The 25,942-nt window shown below is 38.3% G+C and overlaps 2 protein-coding genes and 2 pseudogenes across 2 annotated transcripts in view; 3 read left to right on the plus strand and 1 right to left on the minus strand.

Annotated features, from left to right (window-relative positions):
- The first annotated feature begins 204 nt into the window (after positions 1-204).
- On the plus strand, positions 205-1,476 carry ZBTB6 (zinc finger and BTB domain containing 6). The gene has a single exon (XM_006892589.1). The coding sequence runs from the start codon at positions 205-207 to the stop codon at positions 1,474-1,476; it is 1,272 nt and encodes a 423-aa protein (XP_006892651.1).
- A 2,639-nt stretch (positions 1,477-4,115) lies between these two features.
- LOC102849510 lies at positions 4,116-4,678 on the plus strand (annotated as a pseudogene).
- Positions 4,679-6,240: 1,562 nt separating this feature from the next.
- Positions 6,241-25,942, plus strand: part of RC3H2 (ring finger and CCCH-type domains 2) — a 64,779-nt gene continuing 45,077 nt past the window's right edge. Inside the window, exons 1-3 of the mRNA XM_006892590.1 lie at positions 6,241-6,414; positions 15,522-15,819; positions 20,767-20,887. Coding sequence (XP_006892652.1) covers positions 15,589-15,819; positions 20,767-20,887 — 352 coding nt within the window. The 5' untranslated portion in view covers positions 6,241-6,414; positions 15,522-15,588. The remainder of the gene's footprint in view (positions 6,415-15,521; positions 15,820-20,766; positions 20,888-25,942) is intronic.
- On the minus strand, positions 25,051-25,441 carry LOC102858649 (annotated as a pseudogene).

Here is a 25,942-nt window from a genome sequence, read left to right on the forward strand (position 1 = left end):
GGAAATACGTGAAAAATATGCTATGAGATCACAGAGCAATACACTATGATTTTCTGAATTTTAACACAGGCATAGAAGTTCACTTCCAGTACCCAGATTAGAATTTGATTTGGGAAATTTTTTTAAAACTAATCACACTGGAGGAAAGCGTTTTCCCCAATCTTAAATCAATGTGTCTGTTTTTATTTTGTTTAGATTGTGACCATGGCTGCTGAGTCTGATGTTCTCCACTTCCAGTTTGAGCAACAAGGAGATGTGGTCTTGCAGAAAATGAATCTTTTGAGGCAGCAGAATTTGTTTTGTGATGTATCAATTTATATTAATGACACTGAGTTCCAGGGACACAAGGTGATTTTGGCTGCTTGTTCCACTTTTATGAGAGATCAATTTTTACTCACCCAATCAAAACATGTCAGAATCACCATCTTGCAGAGTGCAGAAATTGGCAGAAAATTATTGCTGTCTTGCTATACTGGAGCACTTGAAGTTAAAAGGAAAGAACTTCTGAAATATTTGACTGCTGCTAGTTATCTTCAAATGGTCCACATTGTGGAAAAATGCACAGAAGCATTGTCAAAGTATCTGGAAGTTGATCTTTCTATGAAAAACAACAGCCAGCATATTGACCTGTGTCAGTCTTCTGACCTAGATGTTAAGTACGAAGAAGAAAAAACCGATAAAGATGGTGAGATAATAGAAATTTCAGAAGACAGTCCTGTAAGCATGGATTTGCACATTAAAGAAGAAAGCAATGCATTACAAACTACAGTAGAGAGCCAAACTTCAGAGAGAGAAGAAATAAAGACACCAGAATTGTCTCCAGTAGATATAGGTTTTAAAGACAATGAAATTTGCATCCTTCGCGTGGAATCTATCAGTACAGATAATCTAGAAAATGGGCAGTTTTCACAGCCTTGTACCTCCACAGACGCAAACATGTATTTTTCTGAAACACAGCATTCACTGATCAATTCTACTGTTGAGAACAGAGTAACCGAAATTTCTGGAAATCAAAGTCAGGACATATTTTGCGACAATACTGAAGGAAATCATGGTTTAGTGAATGAGATTCCGAATCTGGAGGAGAGTTACTCATTGAGGCATCAGTGCCCCAGATGCCCTCGAGGTTTTCTTCATGTTGAAAACTATCTGCGCCACCTTAAGATGCATAAACTATTCCTGTGCTTACAGTGTGGCAAAACGTTCACGCAGAAGAAAAATCTCAACAGGCATATTCGAGGGCATATGGGCATAAGGCCTTTTCAGTGTACTGTATGCTCAAAAACGTTTACTGCCAAAAGTACCCTTCAGGACCATTTGAATATACACAGTGGGGATCGTCCATACAAATGCCATTGTTGTGACATGGATTTCAAACACAAATCTGCCCTCAAAAAGCATTTAACCTCAGTCCATGGCAGAAGCAATGGTGAAAAACTATCTAGACCGGATCTCAAAAGGCAAAATTTACTGTAATTAGAAACACGCATTTACCACTGTGTGGTTATTTACTGGTTAAAAGTCTCTCATGCTTTTACCCAGTCTTTGCAGAGATGTAACATTTGTAACACTTTCCCCTCTTGTCTTTAGGTTTTATTTTAGTGTATCTCTCTATATTTTGTAGTGGTTCGTTTTCATCTAGTATTGTTTCTAACTTTTACTGAAAGAAATAGTGTTTCTTTCTTAAGTCTTCTTGATTTTAGTGACAGAAAGGGGTCCAATAGGATTTCCAGATTCTGATGTGGAGACTCCACAGAGTTGTTTTAAATATAAAATCCAAAATCTGAATTAGCATAACAGGGAGAGAACAAAATTAAAATCAGTCTCCTAGGTGGCAAGGTTCATAGCTTGTTGAGCTTCTAATCAGAAGATTAGCAGGTTGAGTCAATAGCAAGAAAAATGGGCAGTCTCTTAAGATTTATAGCCTCAGAAAACCAATAGAGAGGGATTGTTCTGAGTCAAAAATGGCCCAATGGCTGTGAGCCTTAGTGTTGAGCAGTCCTTTTAAAAGCTAATAAAAGTGATTTTATTTTTCTTTAAACTGGGAAAGAGGTCAAATTGAGAGTAGCAAAATTTCCTTATGCATGGCCAATATTCATTAAAGAGTTTTCTTCTTACGTCAGTTTTATGTAAACTGCTATATTTTCTTTTTCAGACCTTTTCTATTTCCAAATGTAGTATACTTTGTATCATTTCTGAGAATTTTACTGGTGAATTATTATGAATGTGAAATATCTTTTTTTTTGTGATACTTTTGTGAAAAAAGTATGTCCTGTATCAAATTTTGAATCTGGAAGAGATTCCAGAGAATTCAGCTTTCATATTTTACAGAACAAAAAAACTACCTTTATGATGTAGCTCAGTAGATAGTGACATTGGGCAAGACACTCATTGAACTGCTCTGAATTTCATATGTAAAATAATAGTTTAGGTTTTGGTTATTTGTACTAATTTTTCCAGGTCTAAAACTGTATGAACTGTATGCTTTTGTGTTTTATTCTTCCCAAGTTTCTGAGAACAGAAAAGGGAAAAGCAGAAGACAGTTTTGTGTCTTTATGAAAGTTGCTAAATTAGTACTCTGGTAGATGCAGAATTATTCTAAAGAGTTTTTCCACTGGAGAACATGAACCTTCAACACTTAATTTTCATTCTGATTTACCTAAGGTTGACCATTTGTGGACATGGAAATCTCTTTCAGAAGTAATTTACTTGTGAAGGAAGTATTTTTCTTACTTTTGCTTCCTAGAACAAAATTTTTTTGAGGGAGGGATATAGGTAGAAGGGAGATGGTTAAAAAAAAAGTAATAACATTTTGAGGGGGCAGAAACTGTATTTACTATATTGGTTGTTTGGATAATGTCACCATTGGAGCTGTGTTTAACTTTTAAGTGTGCCTTGTAAGATTGTTGTGAAAAAAATTTAATGCACTTTGAAACTTTCAGGGGTGCGTTTTGTGAAAGTGATAAATGTTATTTATTATTTCTGTATGTTGGGTAGTACAGAATGATCTCAACACATTCCTAGAAGAGTGTCTGATTGCATGATGTGTCTAAACAATTTCAAGAAAATGGCATCTTATTTTTAAATGCAGGTATGACAATGTATAGAAGTCATTTATTTAAAACATTTTAGTGGTCTATGTTTCAGATATTAAAAGAACTGCAAGTTTTCAGGCCTTTTCTGTATTGCATTTGTGTTAAAAGATCCTGAAAAAGTGATTGTTACTTTGTTGTAAGAAAAAAAAATCCTTGCTTTTTTTTGGGATGTAAGAAACAATAAAATGGAGATGGGAATAGAGAGCTCTGTGTTTGTGTCTGAATTTTAAAGGAGGAAACTATTTCTCCTGGCTGTGATAGTACAGTGGTAAGGGATTGCACTGCCAATACAGAGATAAGTGATTCCAAGGGAGCTCTGGTGGCAAGAAGCTGCACTGTAATACCGAAGGACCCTGTTCAAATCCACCAGATGCTGTGCTGGAGGAGGGGCAACTTCCTTCGTTCCAGTTGGATCAGATTTGAAGGTACACAACAAGAGGGGGGAAAAAAAGAAAACACTCCAAAAAACAGGTATGTGATTCCAGTCCAACAGCTCCTCTGCAGAATAGAGGGAGAATGTTCTCCCAAGCAACTAGTTATTCCTCTGAAAACTCACTGGAATGTCAGATGTGAGTCAGTTCTTACTAAATGGTACACAACAACAACTCATTTAATCATTAGTCAATTATTTACTGAGTCCATATAATGGGTACCTGTACTAAAAATTAGGTATACAGACACAAATCATTAATGAAACAGTGGCAGGAGACAAAACTACAAACAAGTAGTACCAATGTATGTCTTTGTCTTCTAATTTATATATAAAATTTTGAAATGAATTTAAAGATCATGTAGAGAGTGTCAGGGAAGGGGCAATGGGATTGCAATTTTTAATACAGTGATCACCTTTGAAAAATCCTACAATCAAGTATATTGATACAGGTCCCAGCAATATTCAGTGCTATGGAAAATACTGAATGAACCCTTTTAAGGAACCTTTCTGGCATGAGTTTCAAAAAGAGTGAAGACTCTTTCTCTTCCGGTCGCTGGCGCTCTGGGAGCTGCAGTGATGGTGCAGACATGGCCAAGTCCAAGAACCACACACCACACACAACCAGTCCCGAAAATGGTACAGAAATAGTATCGAGAAACCAAGATCGCAACGATATGAGTCTCTTAAGGGGGTAGACCCCAAATTCCTGATGAACTTGCACTTTGCCAAGAAGCCCAACAACAAGGGCCTGAAGAAGATGCAGGCCAGTAATGCCAAGGCCATAGATGAATGTGCTGAGGCTGTAAAGGCTCTTGTCAAGCCCAAAGAGGTCAAGCCCAGGATCCCAAGGGCAGTCAACCGCAAGCTCAGCCGACTCCCCTACATCTCCCATCCCAGGCTTGGGAAGCGTGCTTGGGCCTGCATTGCCAAGGAGCTCAGGCTTAACCGGCCAAAATCCAAAGCCAAGGGTGACAGTAAGGCCGAAGCTCCAGCAAAGTCCTCAACTCAGGCACCAGCCAAAGCTGCAGCCCAGGCACCAGCTAAGGCCTCAACCCAGGCTCCTGCTCCAAGCCAGGCTCCTGCTCCAAGCCAGGCTCCTGCTCCAAGCCAGGCTCCTAAAGGTGCTCAGGCCCCTGCAAAGGCTCTATAATTGAGTTCTCCATCTGATGACAGAAGGACCGGTGTGCTGACATCTACATGGGGCTGGTGTCCTCCTGTGTTATTTGTACAAATAAATCCTAAGGCAGGAAACCCCCCCCAAAACAAAACAACCCAAAACAAAAAGAGTGAAGAAAGAAAGGGATATTAATGCATAAAAGAAAAATCTCTGACAGGGCGAACAATCTCAAAATAATATTTCATTTTCTCGTTAAACAACTATTAATAACAAACTTTCTCTTTTAAAACTCAGTGTATAAACTTTTCCCATTTGTCTTAATTCATGTTACATTTACCTGAACCGATACTTTTAACTGCACCTTAAATTACAATTATAACAATTTCCTTAACCTGTCTTTGTTCTTCAGTTTCTCTGCAACAAAGAGTACAAAGTATCTGTCTTTAGGACTATTTTGTGGAGTTAATCCAACAAAATTGCAAGAGTAAAAATGAAATACTATTTGACATAGTCGCTCATATATTAATTTCTCACCCCACCATGTGTATTTAAATCCTTTCTCCCCCTCCCGGTGGAAAATCTTCCACTAAATATTTGAGTTTTAATGCCCGAATTTGTGTTTAAACTTTGTTGCCTACTAGCCTTTAGGGTGAAAGGTGGCCTAGGCGTAAGAAACTGCTGCAATTCCAAAGGCACACTAAGCTGTTCGAATTAGCCAGCTATTCCATGGGAGAAAGATGGCCAGTCCTTCCCCTTTTCCAACCCCCACCTGTGATGTACTGCCTCAGAAAACCCGCTGAGGGTCAGCTATGGGTCAATTTCAACTCACAAGTTCATGGTACCTAACAACTAACCTTTGAGGCTCTACTCTAAGTAAGAGATGAGCTGTGGTGGCCTAGTTCTTCATGCAGAGAGTTGTGCTTTTCAAGAGGTTCGAATCCTCTTGAAGGATTGGCAGTCTCCTCCAGTGTGATTTACAACCTGAAAATCCGCAGGAGGGCCAGTTATGAGCGGGTTCCAAATCGAGGGTTAAGTACAAGGAAATATAGGTGAATCGATAACCACGTGTTTCATTTTTATTGTGTACCTTCGAGTCTTCAGAAGCAATACAGGAGATTGCCCAGCTTTTTTCTCACAAGGACAGCTAGTGGATTTGAACTGTGTACGTTTGTGTTGCCAGAGCAACTGCTTACCACTAAGCCACTAGAGCTCTCCATAGGCCTTAGGTGTTTCAAAAGGGAAGTTAAATCACTTGCTCCTAGAACCAGTGTCAAACAGGTCAACTCCCGGGTGCCAAAGAAAGTGCAAGGAGTTTCCCACAAGCCCCTTCGGTTTATCCAGTCCTAACTGCGCTTCCCATAGTCCTCGGGGTGTCCCTCAACACATGACTGGGAGAGTATAGACTCTATCAGAAAGAAGGCGAAACCCGTTTTAGGTGACCCACTGGAGAGCTCCCACCTCTCTTGCCTCACGAGCTTGCGTAATCTCGCGTGAAGTGGGAGGTATCTTCTCGCGAGAACCAGACCGGGAGCCCTCCAGGTCCGCCTCCGTGGTGAGAAAGAGGAGGAGGCGGAGGGGGAGGAGGAGGAGGCCCGGTTGCGGCCTCCGCCGCCGCCGACGGGGCTGTCCCTGTAGTTCCCGATGGAGTTTGAAGTCGTGGAGCCGCTGCTGAGCTCTGCCCCGGCGAGACGAGGCGCCTCCGTCGCCGAGCCGCGCCGTCGCGGGGCTCCCTGGAGCGGCCCTTAGCGACCCCGCCCGGGCCCCCACAGGTAGGGCGGGGGCAGGCACGATGCGGCTCAGGTCCTACCTCGGTTCTTGGGTCTCAGGCATTCGGGAGGGAGAGTGGCCTCAGCCCGGGCCCCGTGTGCTGTCATTTCCAGTATCCCGATGGTCGGGAATGGAGGGCCGCACCTGACACCCAGGCCCTCCCGGGTGCCCAGGGCCTGCGGAGGCCCCTCGCCCCGGCAGAGCTTTTTCGATGGCGGAGTGGGCAGCGCAAATGGCCACCTCCCTTCGATACTGATCAGAGGGACGCCCTGACCCTTTAGGAACCCACCTAAGCAAGGACTAGGTTGCTTTTTCCCGTTTTTAACATCCTTTATTAAGAGGAGCATAATCCAGTGTTCTCTTCGCTTCTCGCCTTTCTGCCATGGGGCTTGCGGAGACCCCAGCGAAAGGATGGAGGAGACGATCAGAGTGGTAAATAGGGTCCCCGGGCAAACAATGCCTAGGGAAGATTGAACCTGCGAGGAGGGAGATAACTGGATCAGAGTGGTTTCACAGGAGCTGTAACTAGGAGCAATAACATCAAACAGCCAGGGAATTCTGCTATGCCTTTCTTTGCCTCTTTCATTTTTCCTCCTTGGGGAACCCTCTTGAGGAGACTCTTCCACCATCTTAGAAGAATGGTAGAAAGCATCTTTGTTTCTCAGAGAAGCAGCTCCACATTCCTCTGTTCTGGATGGGAGGACATGAGGTTAGCTCTTATTTGCAACCTTCGGTTCACATACAGCCTCAGACAGAGCCTTCACACCAGAATAGTCAAATGAAATCATTGGCATCAGTAGATATAATCCAGTGACTCTCAACTTGTTTTATTTCTCTTTAACCACCTCGGTTCCCCTTTTTTAAGTCTTCCTTTCACCTTAACTAGGTTCCTCTTAATCCCTAGTCGTTTCCCTTACCAAACTGTGAGTACAATGACTTTGTCTCACTAATAAAGTACTTATCTTAAATGATCTTCCCCCCATTTTTTAATTAGTCACAGTTGAAAGTTCCAGCAGGAACTTTTGAATAACCCCAAGAAAGCCAATGTTATAACACCAAGTTGATGGAAAATTCACCCCAAAGCAAGGAACAGTCTTTTAGTTAGCCTTTGTAGCTGCATTATTTAGTTAAGGGTTTTTTTAATCATTAAAAATAGTTAATAGATTCTCCCATTATTGTCTTTTACCTGTTTTTAAAGCTCCACCTTATGTTCTTGAAGTGGCTGAAGTAGAATTCAGTGTATTTTGTTAAGGACCATTTTTCAGTGTGGCCAAGTTATTTGGGAGACATTTTTGTTTCCTGAATTTTAAAGTTTGAAAAATGTTTAGACTAGGAAAGTTTAGCCATATGTTCCTGTCATGTTTGGGGAAAGTAAATGTTATATTTCAAAGACTCATCTATTCTTTGAGGACTTCATTGCAGTAGTGTTCATTAATGGATCTTTTAGGTTATTCTTGATCTGTTTGTTATTACTGTTATGTAACCTAACATGTAAGAAAACTATGTATTCTTTGTCCGTGTGTTTTCATTAATATACTTTGTTTTTGTAATTTGGTGTGTCTTCCAGTTTGAAAAATATAAGCTCATGTTCCATTTTAGGCAGTTCTTTTTTTAAAAAAACCTTCGGGTTTTTGCATTACCAGATAGAACTACATTGTGTGCAATTATCTAAGAATTTTGAGTAGACTTATTACCCAAAACCAAGAAACAAACTCATTGCCGTTAAGTCAGTTAAGACATAGCTACTAAGAGGTCATAGAAGTACTTGCTTATCATTTTGATTAGACTGAATTGAAGTTTCACTTTCTGGTGATGGAAAAAAAGCAGCGTAAAGTAAAAAGTAAAACTAGCTGAAAATTAAGAGTTAGTTATTTTGCATCCAAGATAGATGTTATAAGTTGTTATGATTATCAGAATATTCAAGTTCTATGAAAGACTTTTTAATTGTGGTTTTTGTCAGAAACTTTTTACTAAAAGTTACTTTTGTGTATTCCTTAATTTTAAAAGCTTTGGGAGCCGCACTCCTCAGTATTAGCCACATATAACAGCTAAGAACTTCAGATGTGGCTGGTGTGAATTGAGATGTGCCTTAGGTGTACATCCTGTTTCAAAGACAGTAGGAAAATATTTGAATCTCATTAGTAATTTTTTGTGTTTTCAGTAAATATTGAAATAATATTTGGATAAACTGGGTCATTGTTCTATACCGTCGAGTTGGAACTGACCCAAAGCTGACCTTTCAGTGGGTTTTCAGAGGCAGCAAGTTGCACAGGAGGAGACTACCCATCCTCCCACCCCCATCCGCAGAGCAGCTGGTGGATTTGAAGCACATGCTTTTGGGATTATAGTACAGCTTCTTACCACTAGAGCTCTCTAAAATGGATTAAAGGAAATATATTCTTAAAATTAATTTTCTTTTGTAATGTGTTTACTACAAAATTTTAACTTATATGTGTACTTCACATTTTAACTTCCTGAGAGAGTTGTTGTTGCTATGTGCTGTGGAGTTGCCTAAGACTCATAGCAACCCTATTCTGAGCCACTCTCACTGATTCGGATATGTCTACCCATTTTCACCCAGTTGTTATATCAATACATCTCATCCAGGGTCTTCCTCTCCTGTGCTGTCCCTCCACCCTTCTGAGCATGATGTCTTCCGTGTGCCCAAAGTATGTGAGACAGTTTCAGAATCCTAGCCTCCAAGGAGAAACTTGGTTTCACCCTTTCCAAGACAGACCTGTTTGTTTTCTTGGCAGTCCATGGTATGTTCAAGACTCTTCTCCAGCACCACAGCTTGAAAGCATCAGTTCTTCTTCTGTCATCCTTTGTCATTGTCCAGCTCTCTGAAGCATAGTATCCTGAGGGAGTATTCTCTTAAACTTAGAATAAACAGAGGCTAAGATATTTTTGTTGGTATAAGGGACAAAGGTATCCAGTAACCATTCTTTGACAGGCAGAGTGAGTAGAATTTGTCCTGAAAATAAGTACTTTTCCATTTTAGTCATTACTAAAGAAGCATTTGTTGGGTATTGCTCTCATAGCATAGTCCATAAGGAGATGAGCTGCTATCCCGACAGATAGTATCTCTCTGGTGGTTTGAATCCACCAGTGGCTCTGCATGAGAAAGATAGGCATCCTACTCCCATGGGGTTAACTGCCATCCTGTAAACCCACTGGAAGGTCAGCTGGGAGTAGATTCTGACTTTATGGCAATGAGTTAAAATAGAAAGTCATGTAATTATTGGCATATCATTGTTGTTGTTGTTGTTGTTATTGATTGCCTTTGAGTTGAGCATGACTCATAGCAACCCTATGAACAAAAGGCCTGAAGCCCCTCTACAGCTGTCGACATTTATCAGAGTTCATAGAGTTTCCAGAGGCAAGTTGTTTATTGACACATTAGAAACTATTGAGGGAGAGAACTGTTTAAAAGGGTTATATGATTGGGTATTATTGTAATGACAGGAGTCCAGAATGAAGGCTACACAGTAGAATGGACTTGGGGGGGAGGGATTGCATAACAATGAAAGAGTTTTTCTTTTACTTTCAAAGAAGAGTGAATTTGGGGGGCAGGGAGAAAAGTGCAACAGTGAACGATTGGAAACCCTCAGTCTCTGTAAAATGTCATTAAAATTAATTTAAAAAAAAAGAATGGGGAAAGTTAAATCTCATCATACTTAAAAATTAAGTTCAACTCTATATAGATATAAGAAGTAAATATTATGTCTTTCCCTAATAGCTGTTGATGTCCTGGGTAGTTCATATGGCCTGGTGATAAAGAATTATGCTGAAGTTCAAATCCTCTAGCTACCGCATGGGAGAAAGATGAGCAGTATCCTCCCATGTGATTTACACCCTCTGAAACCCTGCTAGAGGGTCAGTTATGAGTCAGTTCTAACTCAACAACACATAACAACAACATTGATGTCATATATAGTAAGAGTCTTCACAATGGAGATTCAACTCTTCTCATTGATATAGTTTGAATAGTTGAACTTTAGAGCTTACAATTTCTTTTCATTTATTTTTTTTTTAGTTTAGAACATAAATTCCACCTAGACAAATAAATCCATTGCCATTTGCGTTGGTTATGACTTACAGTGACCCTATAGAACAGAACTACCCCCATGGTTTCTAAGGCTCTAAATTGTGTGGGAGAAGACTGCCACTCTTTGTCTTGTGAAGTTTTCTCCAGCAGGTTTTCAGAGGTGTTTAATCGACTAGAGGAGATTGCCAATCTTTTTCCCATGGGGCAACTGGAGGATTTGAACTGTATGCATTTAGGATTGTAGTGCAGATTCTTACTACTTGGCCACCAGAGCTCCCTAACATGATAAAACGGTAATATTAATATCATCTGTGTTGCAAAATAATGCCATTTGTTGATATGAACCATTAGTATATACTTCAGCAATGGGTTCAAATCACCAAAATTTTCCTGCAGCCAAATCCTTTACCATTCTGCCTCCAGAAAGCAATCTTTCTGCCATGGCTTTAGAACATTTAGTCATAGCTGACTAGAACAATGGCAGCTTGCATGTTTCATAGCAGCCAGAACTTTTGTTGTTTGATTTTGACCCATACAGGACACAGGCAACAGTGCCCTGCTCAAAAATTGCTGCTGGCCTCTTGATTTGAGCTGCTTTGAATATGTCCCTCTCCACAGTCCTACCACTTAACTTAATTTTACCAGTGCTGAATTAAAAATAATCTAAGCCTCAAAAGAATTCTTTTTAAGCTTTCTAAATTGAGAATTACTATTACAGACATTGCCAAATTACAAAGACTATTCCTTAGTCTCTTTTTTATTGTATACAAATTGTAGTTAAGTTGAAATGGAACTGTTCATGTCAGATGTTTGTCTTAGTACATATAGTACTTTTTTTTTTTGCACAAATAACACTAAAGAAATATTTCCAGATAAATGAAAATATCACTCAGCAATACAAATATATTGTATTTGTGTTGTTGATTACCTTTGTTCCTTTAGTCAGAACTAAAAAAATTACCCATCCTTCTCCCATGAAGCAACTGGTGGATTCAGGCTGTATGCATTTAGGATTGTAGTGCAGATTCTTAGGCCACCAGAGCTCCCTAACATGATAAAACAGTAATATTAATATGATCTGTGTTGCAAAATAATGCCATTTGTTGATACAAACTATTTTTCTGGGAGCTGCCTTGACAGTCCCTTTCAGTGACTTTAATTCCTACGTGCATGAACTAGAATAAAAATTGATTCTTTTAATTAACACATCTGAGCTCTAAGCTTGTTATTGTTTGGTGTAATCAAGTAGACAAAGCCTGTATAACTAACATAACGTGTCTTAGTAACAACAGGTCTTAGTTTTGCCCCATCCTGCATGCTTAGTATAGTGTTAATGTTTTTTTGTAAAGATAATTGTAAAATACTGTTGTTTTTTTCCTCATATAGTGATGAAAAAGACAAACTTTATTCTGGAATTTGAAAATCAGGTGCCATGTTCCTGAACAAGATTCATAATCTCATAATGGACTAATAACAGAAAATGAAATGCTTTTATTTATGCAGCTTACTTTTGCATCATAGGAAAGATACTTCTTATTGTTGCTATTTATGATTTTACATTCTTAGCTTGAAAAAGAATCATTTCTTTCTTACTATTATTCATCTTTCTAACCTTAAATTTGAGCAATTAATTAATGAAAATTATCTAATTAAAATGGTTTTCTTTATTAAACATCCCTCTAGACATCTATAATTGTGATCTTTAAAACCATACTATCTCAATTTTAAATCTTGGGAGAATCTTTAAGAAAAATACTTACTTTGTCAATAATTATAATCATTATATTAGCAATTTATGTTTCCTTATTCTCAAGTAAATTCCTATAGATATAGAAATTTTATCCATTAGAATCTTGTGTGCTGGTGAGTTAGAAACCCTCAGTAGGTTTTTAGAAGCTATAAATCCCATGGGGGGAAATCGCTCCTGTGGAGCACCTGGTAGATTTGAATTGTGTTCTGGTGTCAGAGCAATTCTTTACCAACTAGGCCACCAGAGCTCACCCTCCTTCTCAGATGTCCATGATTTATTTAGATCATACTTTTTAAAGTAAATTAGGGGTTTTATCATTTTTTGATATTTAAAATATTTTGTAGTAAAAATTGATAATATGCTTTTAAAGAAATGAGTATCAGCTTCATCATGTGTATTTTCATGCAAATAATGAACATATTAAGTTTTTGCAAACTACAAAGCCTCTTTTTATACATTAGTTTCCATTGTACTATGCATGTGCTCATAATTTATGTAGGCATATTATATGAGAAAAATATTTTGTTGGTGGTGGTGTTATGTTGTACTAGAATAATATGAAGTCAAAACAAGGGGAAGAGAAGTTGATCATAAGATTCAGAGGGCCAAGAAGACAAAACAGAATATTATAATGAAATGTGCAAAGAGCCAGAGTGAGAAAATCAAAAGGAAAGAACTCGGTTGGAATTTCTCAAGCTGAGAAGTCTGAAAAACAAATTAAAAAAAGCTTCAGGTTGGCAGTGCTTGAAAGATGCTGTGATTCAAAATTTTGAATGATCCAGGTAGAATCAAAAGAAGATAGAAGGAATATGCAGAAAGAATTGGTCAAGGGAAAAAATGGTCAACACAGAACTTTTCAGGATCAAGAACCAATGGTAATAAAGGAAGAAATTCAAGCTGCTCTGAAATACGTTGGCAAAAAATAATGCCAGAAATTGATGGAATACCATATTCTAGTGAAGAGGTGCAGCCCTGAATGTGCTCACTAGGTATTCCAAGAAATCTGGAGGACAGCTCCCTGGACAACTGACTCATTTCATTCCAACGGAATGTGGAGATTATTGAACAATATCATTAATATCACATGTGAGGAAAATCTTGCTGAAAATTATCCAAAAATGGCAAGAACATTGACAGAGAAATGGCAGAAATACAAACTAGATTTAGAGAAGGCCTTGTCACTAGAAATCATTGATAATTCCAGATGCTTTGGGGCTTCAAAAGAGAGGACCAGAAGGATATCTACTTGTGCTTTTAGACTGTGCAAAGGCATTTGATTGTATGTATCTCAAAAAACATGAGAAAACACAGTAGTTAAAAATTCTATTGGAATGTATCAGTTGCTTCTATGATTTAGATGAAGTTTCGTTTTCTTTAAGGAGATCTGGTGATAGGTAGGGCATTATGTTTGAGGCTGCTAACACAAAGTTGGGCAGTTTGAACCCACCAGTTGCTCCTTGGAGAAAGTTAAGACAGTCAGCTTGTTAATATTGATAGCCAGATGGAGAGTTACAGTGAGTCAGAGTTTATTAAACAGCAGTGAGTTTGAGTTTTTTATCTTTTGATTTTTATCTTAATTGAAGAATCTAGAATTTATTGAAGAAGATACTGATGAAAAGTGAAGGAAGTTTTTTATGTTTTTTAAAGTAGAAAGTTCCTTATATCTCAGTAAGAAGGGGAATTAGTCCAAGTTTGTTGTTTTTGTTTTTGTGGGGTTTTTTTTAATGAAAGTTTGTAAAAAACTTGCATTTCCATTCATTCATTGTTGCACATTTTCCTCCCTGCCTCTCTACCCCCCTCCACCCACAGTTTACTTTTTTCTTTGGAAAAAAGTTCTTTCATTGTTATACAGCTCCCCCTCTTCCGCCAGACCACTTTACTATGCAGCTCTAATTCTGGACTCTTGTCATGCCAATAATACCTAATTATATATTCCTTTTATACACTTCTCTCCCTCATCTGTTTCGATGCCATGTACATTATTTATCCCCTCTTTGCTTAGTTCCCCCCCCACCCCCCATGTCAGTCCTCTTTTATGTTTTTTTTTTCCGTCCTCTTTTATAACAGTGTTATTATGCAGTACTTTTCTTTTTGTGACTGAGATATTTCACTCAGCATAATGTCCTTCATGGTCACCCATTTTGTATAATAGTTCATGAGTTCTTTGTTTTTGAGTGTTGCATAACATACCACAGCTTCTCTATCCATTCGTTTTTGATGGTCACTTGGGTTGTTTCCAACTCTTTGCTGTTGTGAACAAAGCAACAATAAACATAGGTGTGCACAAGTTTCTTTTTTACATTTGAAAAGACTTCAATTTCTAATAGAAATTTTTACTTCTAAGCATTAATTACATGAAAATTGAGATACTTTATTCCCTGAAAACATGGAATATTGTAATACAAAGCTATCAAGCATGTAAGGAGCTCTGGTAGTTTTCATGATGGATTATATGTTGAAGCCTAAAAGAGATTGGTGGTTTTGATCCACAAGCTACTTCACAGGCAATCACAGTCTGCTCCTGTAGTGATTTACAACCTTGGGAGCCTGATTGTGAATTGGAATTGACTCACAATCAGTAGGTATCATGTTAATAGTGGAGCAGTTTGAAACACTACAAAACTGTCTATTCTGGCCTAGTGGCAGGAAGCTGCACTGCAATCCCAGAGGTGTGCGGTTTGAATCCACCAGATGCTCCGCTGGAGAAGGAGGGACAGTCTCCTCCTGTACCAGTTGGTTTGATGGTACACGCATAAAAATAATAAGATAAATTTTAAAAAAACCAATAAAACAAAACTGTCTATTCAGTCACTGTCGTTAAGTCAGTTCTGACAGCAATTCCTTATCTAATTTCTTATAATGTAAATATTAATTGGAGGAGACTGCCAACCTTTTTTCCTTAGTGATGCTGATGAGGTTGGACCACCAGAGAGTTGCTACCTTGGGATAAGTAGCACAGTTCCCTATGGACTGCAACACCAGAGCTACCTTATTTGCTTTTAATCATCTTTTTTAGAAAAATCAGTGTTCCTAAAAATTTAATATGGGACATTAATCTTCATATTTGATACAGTCATTAAGAAAGATACAGAATTGTACTGAGCTGTTATGACTGTTAATGTGAGCAATTGCTATAAAAATGGAGTTTATTTGGAAGAGACACTATTAAAGTATTCTGGAAAAATTTTCTGTGAATTTAAAAATATATTCAAAGCATATAAGTTATTTAAATGTGTTTTAGGTTCTGAAGCAATTAACAATGAAATGTTAATGATAACTATATGATTAATTTTACTTTTGTCTCTTTCTAGCTCATAAAACACTACACAGCAAAATAATGATCTGTTAGACTGCTAACTGGAGCATCAAGCTTCCACAATGCCTGTGCAGGCAGCTCAATGGACAGAATTTCTGTCCTGTCCAATCTGCTATAATGAATTTGATGAGAATGTGCACAAACCCATCAGTTTAGGTTGTTCACACACTGTTTGCAAGACCTGCTTGAATAAACTTCACCGAAAAGCTTGTCCTTTTGACCAGACTGCCATAAACACAGACATTGATGTGCTTCCTGTCAATTTTGCACTTCTCCAGTTAGTTGGAGCCCAGGTAAGGTTTCAAGATTTTACTAATTTAATATATGTAATGATTACTAAATTTTGTTCCTTGTTGTTGTTGTGTCCCTTTGAGTCTGAACTGACCCATAGCTAACCTTCCAGCACGTATTCAGAGACTAATCACATGGGAGGAGATTGCTCATCCTTCCCCTGCATAGCAGCTGGTGTGCAACTTCTTACCAGTAGGCCACCAGAGCTCTATTAGAGAATGCAAAATACATTTAGTGGTATTTGAAAAACAAAGAAGAAATATTCTCAGTATATTTTCTTTTCATGACTATATTCTGAAGTCTGGTGGGAGCTCCGGTGGCAAAGTCTGTAGAAAGTTGAGCTGTTGACTCAAAGCCTGTGCTTCTCTCTGGCACTTTGAATCCACCAGCTAGTGAAAAACAGATGAGCAGTCTACTCTCATGCATGTGATTTATGACTTCTGGAAACCTTCTAGGATGTCAGCTGTGCGTTGATTCTGATTTTTTTTTTAGATTTTTATTTTCATATTGTATTTTTATCATTTTTTCATTGTTGCACATCTTCCCATCCTTCCTCGCAATGCATCCCTTGTTCCAGATTGTTGTCATACATAAAATGCCTAATCATATATTCTTTTCAGACAGTTTTCCCCTCATCTGTTCTAAAGCAGTGTTTATTATCTTTCCACTCCTATCTCATTCTCTCCCAAACTCCCTTCTGCCAATCTGTCCTGTTTTGTAACAGTGGTGTTATACAGTATTGGTCTTTATGTGATGGCAGCGAGTTTGGCTTATGTTATTTTGCAAGATTTTTTTTTATATATAATGCTATGAAAACATTAAGCAGGACTCTAAATTCCTATTACAGTTTTTTATTTTATGTGTGTTTGGTCAAAATTTATGTTTAATAAGTGATTTTGATAGATAAGCAATATTTTTTATACCCCCCCAATAGATAAGCAATATTTTTTATATAAAATTTGACACATTTATTAGTTTTGAAAAGAAATGTAGTCCAAGTGTTTGCCAGTGTCAGACAGCTGCAATGCCCAGTTAAGGTATTTTGTTTTCTTTTTAACTGTATTTGACACTGAGAATAATACTGAAAATGAAAAAAAAATAATACCTATGTAGGATTTTTATTTAGTAAGCCATTTGTTGTTGTTGTTGTTGTTAAGTGATGTTGAGTCATAGACGACTCATAGTGACCCTGTGAAGGAAAGACCTGAACATGTGTATAACTTTGGTCATTTCTCCATGTTCATAGAGTTTCTGGGGGCAAGCCATTTTGGAAGTGGATGCCACTTCTGCTTCCAAGCTTGGTGGTTTGGGGTTTGGGGTTTTTTTTTGTTATATATTTTTATGCTCATGTAAAATGAGTTTATAATCTTGTTCCTGAATCAGAGAAAGACTGTAAATTTACAGCTTGCACAACTGGGACCTACTTTGTACATTTACTATTGCAGCTTCTTACTTCAAATCTTCAAGTAGTAGTTACCTCATTTTTCAGGTGAAGAAGATGAAATTCTAGACATCATGTCCTACATGTTAAAAAGTAAGAAAGTAAAGATTTTCCTCCATGTAAAAATTTAGAAATTTGGTGAGGTAAAGTGCCTCATTCTTTTAGTATCTTGGTAGTTAAAATTTTTAATACACAAAGTTTCTTCAAGCTTTATAATGAAGTTAGATACACAAAGTGTGTTATAGTTTAATTGACTACATTTTGTACTTAATAGGCATAAAATAGTTATTTGTTGCAAATCTGAGGCTTTAGATATGACATAAAGTACTGTATACTTTTCGTAATAATATTACCCACAGCCATAAAATTGGTTTCAACTTATAGCTACATTCTTTCAGGTTTACCAAGCAGTAAATCTTCATGATAGGGAACTGCTCATTTTTCTCCTGTGATTAGCAGCCTGGTATATTATGTACTATGGCAATAGAGTCTTTACCTATACCATTTATTGTCTGCAATAAGTCATGTAAGAAGCAGTTGTGGTACTAGCTTCAGCAGCACATATACTAAAATTGGAAGGATACAGAGAAGAATAGCATGGGCCCTGTGCAAGGATGACATGCAAATTCGTGAAGTCTTCCATATTTTTAAAATGCTAAATTGGCAGATGAGACTTAAATAAAGATTCAACTTATAACTCTTTAAAAAAAAAGCAGTAGTAGCAAAGTAGTTTGGTATTAGGCCACTAACGAGAAGGTCAACAGTTTGAACTCACCAGCTTCCAGACAGGAGCAAGATGTGGTGGTTGATTTCCATAAAGACTTCGGTTTTGGAAGTTCCATGGGGCAGTTCTCCTTTCTCCTAAATTGATGTTTTTGTTATGTACTGTATCACTGAGTTGGAACTGATGCATAGCTGACCCTCCAGTGGATTTTCAGAGGCAGTAAATTGCACAAAAGTTTGTTGTTTGTTGGGGTTTTTTTGTTATAAGTCAGATACTATGTAATACTTCTTATAAATGTTAATTACAATCCTTAAATTGTCTATAAATCCAAACTGATTGCTGTTGAATCACAACTGACTCATATCTGATCCTGCAGGTGTATTTTTGAGGCTGTAAATCATACAAGAGGAAATTTCCCATCTTTTTACCGCAGAGCAGTTGGTGGGTTTGATCCACATGTCTTTGGGTTGGCAGTACAACTCCTACCACTAAGCCACCAGAGCTCCCTTTTCTGTTCCATAGTCACTATTAATTAGAATCAACTCAATTGTAGTGGGTTTGGTTTGGTATTTTAAGTCAGATATTATATAATGTCCCTTGCAAATATTGATCACAGTCTCTTAAATAGTCTATAAATAGTCTATAAATCCAAACCCATTAATCTCAAGTCAGAACCAATTCACCTGATCCTGCAGCTGATTTTTGGAGGCTGTAGATTGCATTGGAGGAGATTGCCTGTCTTTTTCTCACAGAGCCAATGATGAATTCAAACAGCAAGGAAAGATGCCAAGTTTGGGTCACTAGAGCACTATCACCTCTTCAATTTTATATCCTATAGTTGCTCTCCACACTCGTTCAGCTTAAACAGTATTAATCTATTATTGTTTTTATGTACCTTTGAGTTGACTACAACTCAGTGGCCCTGTGCACAGTAGCTCTGAACCCTGTTCTATCCTGAGCGTATCTCACTGCCTCTGACATACCTACCCTCATCTCTCCAGTTACTTTGTCAATCCATCTCATCCTGGGTCTTCCTCTCTTGCACTATCCATCTACCCTTCTAAGCATGATGTTCTTCAAGGACTGGTCCTTCCTAGAAACATACCCCAAAATATGTGAGCTAGAGTTTCAAAACCCTTACCTCCAAGGAGCAGATTGGTTTCACCTTCTCCCGGACAGACCTGTTCTCTTGGCAGTCCATGGTTTGTTCAGTACTCTTCTCCAGCACTACAAATCAAAAGCATCAATTCTTCTGTCATCTTTGGCCATTGTCCAGCTCTCTGACGCATGACAAGTAATTGTAAATACTATGGCCTGGATCAGACACATTTTAGTCTTTAGACTGACATTGTTGCTTTTTAGCATACTGGAGAGGACCCTGAAATAAGATTTTCTGACTGCTGGTGCCAAGAGTGTTGACTGTGGAACCAGCAAGCTGAAATTGTCAATCATCGCAATCTATTATGATGATGCCTCTTGGCTCAGTAGTGAGAATCTTCCATTTTCTTGCTATTGAGCTTTAATCCATAGTGCAGACTACACTCCTTGACCTTATGCAGCAAATGCTTCAGGCCTTCCTCATTTCAGCAAACAGGTTGTTGAGTCCTCCTCCAATCTTAATGCCACATTCCTCCTTTTACTGGTCTCCTAGTTATCTCTAAAGCTCTGATTGCGTAGTCTATAGGGAGTTGCTCTACAAACCTAAAGGCCATGCCTCTCTGACAGTTCAAATCCACTGTGTCTTTACAGGGATAATCTTCTTTAGTACAATTTACATCCTGTGAAAATTTGCTGGGGGGCAGCTGTTGAGTTCATTTCAAACTCCAAGACAGTGACTTTGTTTTGAGTCATTTTTCAGTTATGCTGACAGGTTCTCTCAGGGTTTCTGTAGTTACTGTTATCCCTTTCTAGAGTTCTTAATCTTCATCTGCTTTCAAGTCTTTGTTCAAATGTCAGGGTTCTCAGGATGCCTGTCCTGTCCATTCCAATCAAAATTGCAACTCCTTCTGGCAGTCCCAATTCTCTTCCTTACTGTATAGTTTATACTGATAAACTTTGAATATCTATGAAAATATTCACTGATTGTGTTATTTATTGGCTGATTTTCTTGCCACTAGAATGTAAGTTCCCCAGGAGTAGGATTCTTTTGCTTATTGATATATCCAGGGAATTTAAAACTCTTTGGCATTTGGTGGCACTCTATATAATTTTGTTAAATTAAGTGAATTTTTTATAATAGCTTTAGGAAATGAATTTCCCTCTTCCTTTACAAGCAGTTTAATCATCTGTTTAAGATAATTCATGAAAGTGGAAGAACTACAATTGATAATCAAGGTTTTGACCTTTGATTCAGAACATTGGGAAACAGACCATATACACAATAAATAAAACAATATTAAATGCTATGAGGAAATAAATCTCTGCCCGTTCTCCTCGTACTTTACTTTGAAATATTTTTAGACTTTTGTAAAAATACTAGAGAGAGAACTGTTATGATTTCCTGACTTCTCCTAGTGGTACTTACTATCTTTTGTAGCCATAGCATGATAATCAAACCCAAAAATTAGCATTAACTACTTGCATTTTCCCCTTCTGTATTAATCCACCCAGATTAGTTGTTATTAATAATTGTAAATGGTCTTTATTATTGTAAAATAGTCTAAGTATATAGTTTTAATTTTACTTAATTAACTATGATGTATCTCTGTTAGAATTTTAAAATCATCAAGGTTACCAAGGTAGGCTTGTTAAGTGTATTTCTGCAGGTTTGTTTGTTTTTTTAAGGTACCAGATCATCAGTCAATAAAGTTGAGTAGTAATCTAGGTGAGAACAAACATTATGAGGTTGCGAAGAAATGTGTAGAAGATTTGGCACTCTACTTAAAACCACTGAGTGGAGGAAAAGGTAAGTTCATAAATTATTTTCTTTTTATTTTTAGTTTTTTACTAGTAAATTGAATTGCATAATTTCCATACTTTGAGAGACTTGCTAATAATCCTCTATTAAATCATAGACATTTTGGAAAATTAATTTAAGAGGAAGAAGCTTAGAAAAACTGTAATGAAAAATTCTACTGTACTATTTTGTACAATTAATGAGTATGTTGAGGATTAAATAGCATTTCTAGTCATTGATTAAATTAATAAAGCTATTGTAGAATACTATTCACAGTTGTTATATACTTTTATTAGTCATGCATCAATTAAAACCTTATTTAGCCCCTACAGGTTAGAATCACTGTTTGCTTTCAGGGAGCCCAAACTATTATAGGGTGATGACTAAATGAGTATAGTACATTATTTTTATTCACATTGAAAACCGATTCATAGCTGGCTCCAGTGAGCTTTTGGGATGTTAAAATGTGCAAAAGATGAGTGTGTCAATAGTTTTCTCACAGAGCTGTTTGTGGATTCAAGCCATCTCAGAACCGCCGCCTTTGAGTTAATAGCGCAGCTCCCTACAGACTACACTTTTTTTTTTCAGACTACACTTTTAGAGAGCTGTTACAGAAGTGGAACTTAATTTTTTATCACTGCATACTCAATGACTAGCACATTGAAGCTGTAATAAAATACATGAGTGAATGAAGGAATTATATTAATTTTGTACCTTTTCTGTGTTTCCTACTGTTGGATATATTGAACATACTGTTTCCTTGAAAAACTTACTGACCACCACATTCCTTTTATTAATACATTACTAAGTGCCAGTCAGTAAACCAAACAAATAAGAATATTTGTTCATCATACTTATATTTTTGTAAAGAGAGAAGCAATAAACATAAGTATAAAAAAGCAAGGTATGTGCCGTCGAGTCGCTTGCGACTCATAGCGACCCTGTGTACAACAGCTCTAAACTCTCCTCTGTCCTGTGCCAATCTCACTGTCCCTGACACACTCATCCCAATTGCCCCAGTCACCAAATCAATCCATCCCCTAGAGGGCCTTCCCCTCCTGCGCCTGCCCTCCAACCTGCCAAGCATGATGTCCCTCTCCAAGGATCGGTCTCTCCTTACAACATGACCAAAGTATGTCAGACGAAGTCTCAGAATCCTTGCCTCCAAGGAGCAGCCCGGTTTAACCCACTCCAGGATGAATCTGTTTGTTTTCTTAGCAGTCCATGGCACCCTCAGTACTCTTTTCCAACACCAAAGCTCAAAAGCATCATTTCTCCTTCTGTCCTCCATGGTCATTGTCCAGCTCTCTGACGCATAACAAGTGATTGTAAAGACCATGTCCTATACCAGACCATGTTATTTCTAGGTGCCATCAAATTAACTGAGGCTCATAGCAACCTTATGGATCTGAAACCTGCCCTGTCCTGTGCCATCCTCGTCATCTCTGGTATAACTTGAGCCAGTCACTGAGTCAGTACACCTTCTGGAGAGTCTTTCTCTCTTTCACTGACCCTCCACTTTTTCTTTTTCCAAGAACTAGCACCTCCAAAGGATGCCCCCAAAGTATATATGGTGAAGTTTCACCACCCTTGCCTCTTACAGCACCCTGGTTGCACTTTTGCTAAGACCTATTTCTTTGTTCTTTGGCAGTCCATGGTATATCAGTACTCTTCTCCAACACCACAATTCGAAGGTATTGATTCTCCTGTCATCCTTAGTCACTGTCCAACTTTCAGATGCATAGCAAATAATTGAAAAGACCATGGCTTGGATCAGGTGCACTTTAGTCTTTCTTTCTTTTTTTTTTTCTTCTATAATTATATTTTATTAATTTTCATCAACATTTACAGAGATTTTGGGTTTCCATTCATTCATTGTTGCACTATTCTCTCTACCCTCCTCCCAGTTTGTTCTTGTCCAAATGCCACAGTGCTTGTCAAAGCCAGTTCTGATTAATCTTCTTTGTCAGTGTGTCCTTTGCCATTCCCTATCACTCCTCCCTGAGAGAGACTTCACCCTGAGTCATAAGGAAAAGGGGATGGCGTATTCTCTTAGCTACTTCCTGCTGAAAAGGGACCCTGTGGGTTTCAGGGTGAAGATCTTCTCTCACTACTCTAAAGTGCCCCTTTGGCAGTAGGAAACACATAGACTATTATGGAGATTGATTTTGGAATTTAGATGCACTCTTATTGATTGTGCTTGGCCGTACATGTTCATATCCTTGAAGATGTATCATGGGGGTGTTGCAACCTAGAAGACACAAATTTGACTAACAAGTTATAAGTAATGAGTCCAAAAATTATGGAAAAGTAAAAGAAAAGATTCTTTCATTGTTTTACAACGCTCCCCCAGATCCCCTCCACCATGTAGCCCTCGCTCTTGTCTCCTGTGATGACAGAAATACCTAGTTATATAGCTCTTTTAAACAGTTTTCTCCCTCCTCTCTTTCAGTGCAGTATACATTATTGAACCCATCTTACTCAGTCTCTCCCCAACCCCAAGGACAGTCCCATTCTACAACAGTGGCACTTTAGTCTTTCAACTGACATCATTGCCCTTTAGCACTTTGGAGAAATTTTCCCATTGGAACATGTGTCTTTTTTTTTTTATGTGTGTACCGTCAAATTGGATCTGACTGGTACAGGAGGTGATTGTTCCTCCTTCTTCAGCAGAACATCTGGTGGATTTGAACCGCGCACCTCTGGGATTACAGTGCAGTTTCCTACCACTAGGCCACCAGAGCTCGCCGGAACATGTGTCTTGATTTCGTCACTCCTTGTCCCAAGGTGTTAATTGTGGATTCAAGTAAGATGAAATAATTGGTGACATCAGTCCTTTCTCAGTCTATCATGATGTTGCCTGTGGGTGAGAAGTTTTGTTTTCTTGAGATATAATTCATATTGAAGGCTTTGATCTTCTGCAGCAAGTCCCTATGCCTTCCTTACTTTCAATAGGCAACATTGTATCATCTGCATAATGCAGGTTGTTGATGAGTCTTTTCTCTGCTCCTGATCCCCCATTCTTCTTCATAGTGTCCAGCTTCTGGGATTCTTTGCTCAGCTTACGTATTGAATGAATTTGGACAACACAATACAGCCCTGACACACTCCTTCCTTGATTTTAAACCATGCAGTGTTCCCTTGGTTTGTTAAGACAATCAGTTTCTTGAACTAGCTACAGATTTCACCTGAGCACAACTAAGTGTTCTGTAACCCATTCTTCACAGAGTTAGCTATAATTTGTTGTGATCCACACAATCAAATGCCCATCCATAGTCAATAAAACACAGACATCCTTTTGGTATTCTCTATTTTCAGCCAAAATCCATCTGATATCAGCTGTGATAGAACCTGGTGCTGTAACCTTTTATAAATCCAGCTTGAATATCTGACAGTTTTCTGTCAATGTCCTGTTCTAGCCATTTTAAAAATAATATTCAGCTAGACTTTATTTGCATGTGGTATTAATGGTACTGTTCTATAATTTCCACATTTTGTTGGATAACCTCTTTTGATCATGAGAACAAATATGAATCTCTTCCAGTCAATGGGCTTGGTAGCTATCCTCCAGATTTCTTGGCACAGCCTTAGGAAAATGCCCAGGGCTTCGTGTGTTTATTGAAACATGCCACTTAGTATGCTATCAGTTCCTGAGACCTTAGTTTTTGCCAGTGCCTTCAGTGTAGTTTGAACTTTTTCCTTAATTGCCTTTGAGCATATGCTACTTCCTGAAATGGTTCCTTGTCAGCTAGTTATTTTGGGTACAGTGACTGTGTATTCTTTCCATCTTTTTCTTTTTTAATATTAAAAATTATATTTTAATCCAACTTGTAATACATAGGGGATACTACAGCTATAGAATGTCTATTTCCATTAATGTTATCTGGTTGAAAGTTCCCATCAAACTTCACCCAAGGTATCTCTACTATAAATTATGATAGCTGTCAACATTTCCAGCCTTCTTTAAGTGTTACATCTTTGCTATAGTCATCTATTGGTTATTTGTTAACTTTCACCTAGAAAATTATGACCAAAAAAATCCCATCCTCATCCTCTGTTGTAATTTACAGTCATTGAAAGCTGTTGTAGGGTCTGTTATTAAATCTCCATTTTATCACTCCTCAGCCTCTTAAAAAGAAAAGAAACACAATATGCCAAGTTCTTTATTGATTTCATTTCTTGTATTTGAAATATTCTTGAGTGACATCGTTGGCCTGGGATTTTTTGCCATAGTCCTTAACAAGTACACAAACGCAGCCTTTGTGGGGTTTTCTGTCTCGGTCAGCCTTGCAGAGGCCGACTCACTCCCCTGGTTTCTTGTCATTAGCCTTCCTCAGGTTGAAGTGGTGTTCAGCACAAATGATCTCTACTATCTTGCCATACATAGGCTCATTACAGTTGGATGCCAGCACACAGACATGGGCTTACCTCTTGTCTGAGGCTTTGGCAGCTTTGTGGATTCACAAAATGCAGGCCATCATGGATGAGGGCGGTCTTCAGCACCTCTTGTGAAGCGGTCTTAACATCAATAACACCTCCAGCAGCAGTGCCTTCCTTGGCCATGGTGGTGGGTTACATATGGGGGGAGCAGAATCTGGAGTGTGCCTGTATCACCACCTCCGCACAACTTGGCTATACATGGGAAAAAGCCTTCCATCTTCTTTTGATGCTTCCTGGGTCATTCAGTATTTTCCCCCAAGTATACTATACTCCAGGGCTTGAATTAATTTTTTAGTTCTTCAGATTGAGAAATGACAAGCAAGTTCTTTCCTTTTACTTTTCTAACTCTAGCTCCTTGTACATTTCATTATAATTGCTACGTCTTCTCGAGCTGCCATTTAAATTTTCTATTCCTATCCCTCACTTTTAGCAGCGTCAGGATGGATGACGAAGAGATTGAGAGTGTTCACAGCTTCAGTTTGCTCGGCTCCACAGTCAGCACTCTTGGTACCAGCAGTCAGGAAATCAAAAAGCGTATTGCGATGGGAAAGTCTGCTGTTAGGGACCTCTCAAAGGTACTCAGGAGCAACAGTGTCTCTCTGGAGACTAAGGTGCGCCTGATAC

This window comes from Elephantulus edwardii, unplaced genomic scaffold, assembly GCF_000299155.1.
Source record: "Elephantulus edwardii isolate Elephantulus edwardi_28Jun2011 unplaced genomic scaffold, EleEdw1.0 scaffold00116, whole genome shotgun sequence".
In the NCBI taxonomy this organism is placed as follows: domain Eukaryota; kingdom Metazoa; phylum Chordata; class Mammalia; order Macroscelidea; family Macroscelididae; genus Elephantulus; species Elephantulus edwardii.

What these genes read in the sequence shown, in the direction of transcription:
- ZBTB6 (XM_006892589.1), top strand. Translation starts at nt 205, where the DNA reads ATGGCTGCTGAGTCTGATGTTCTCCACTTCCAGTTTGAGCAACAAGGA.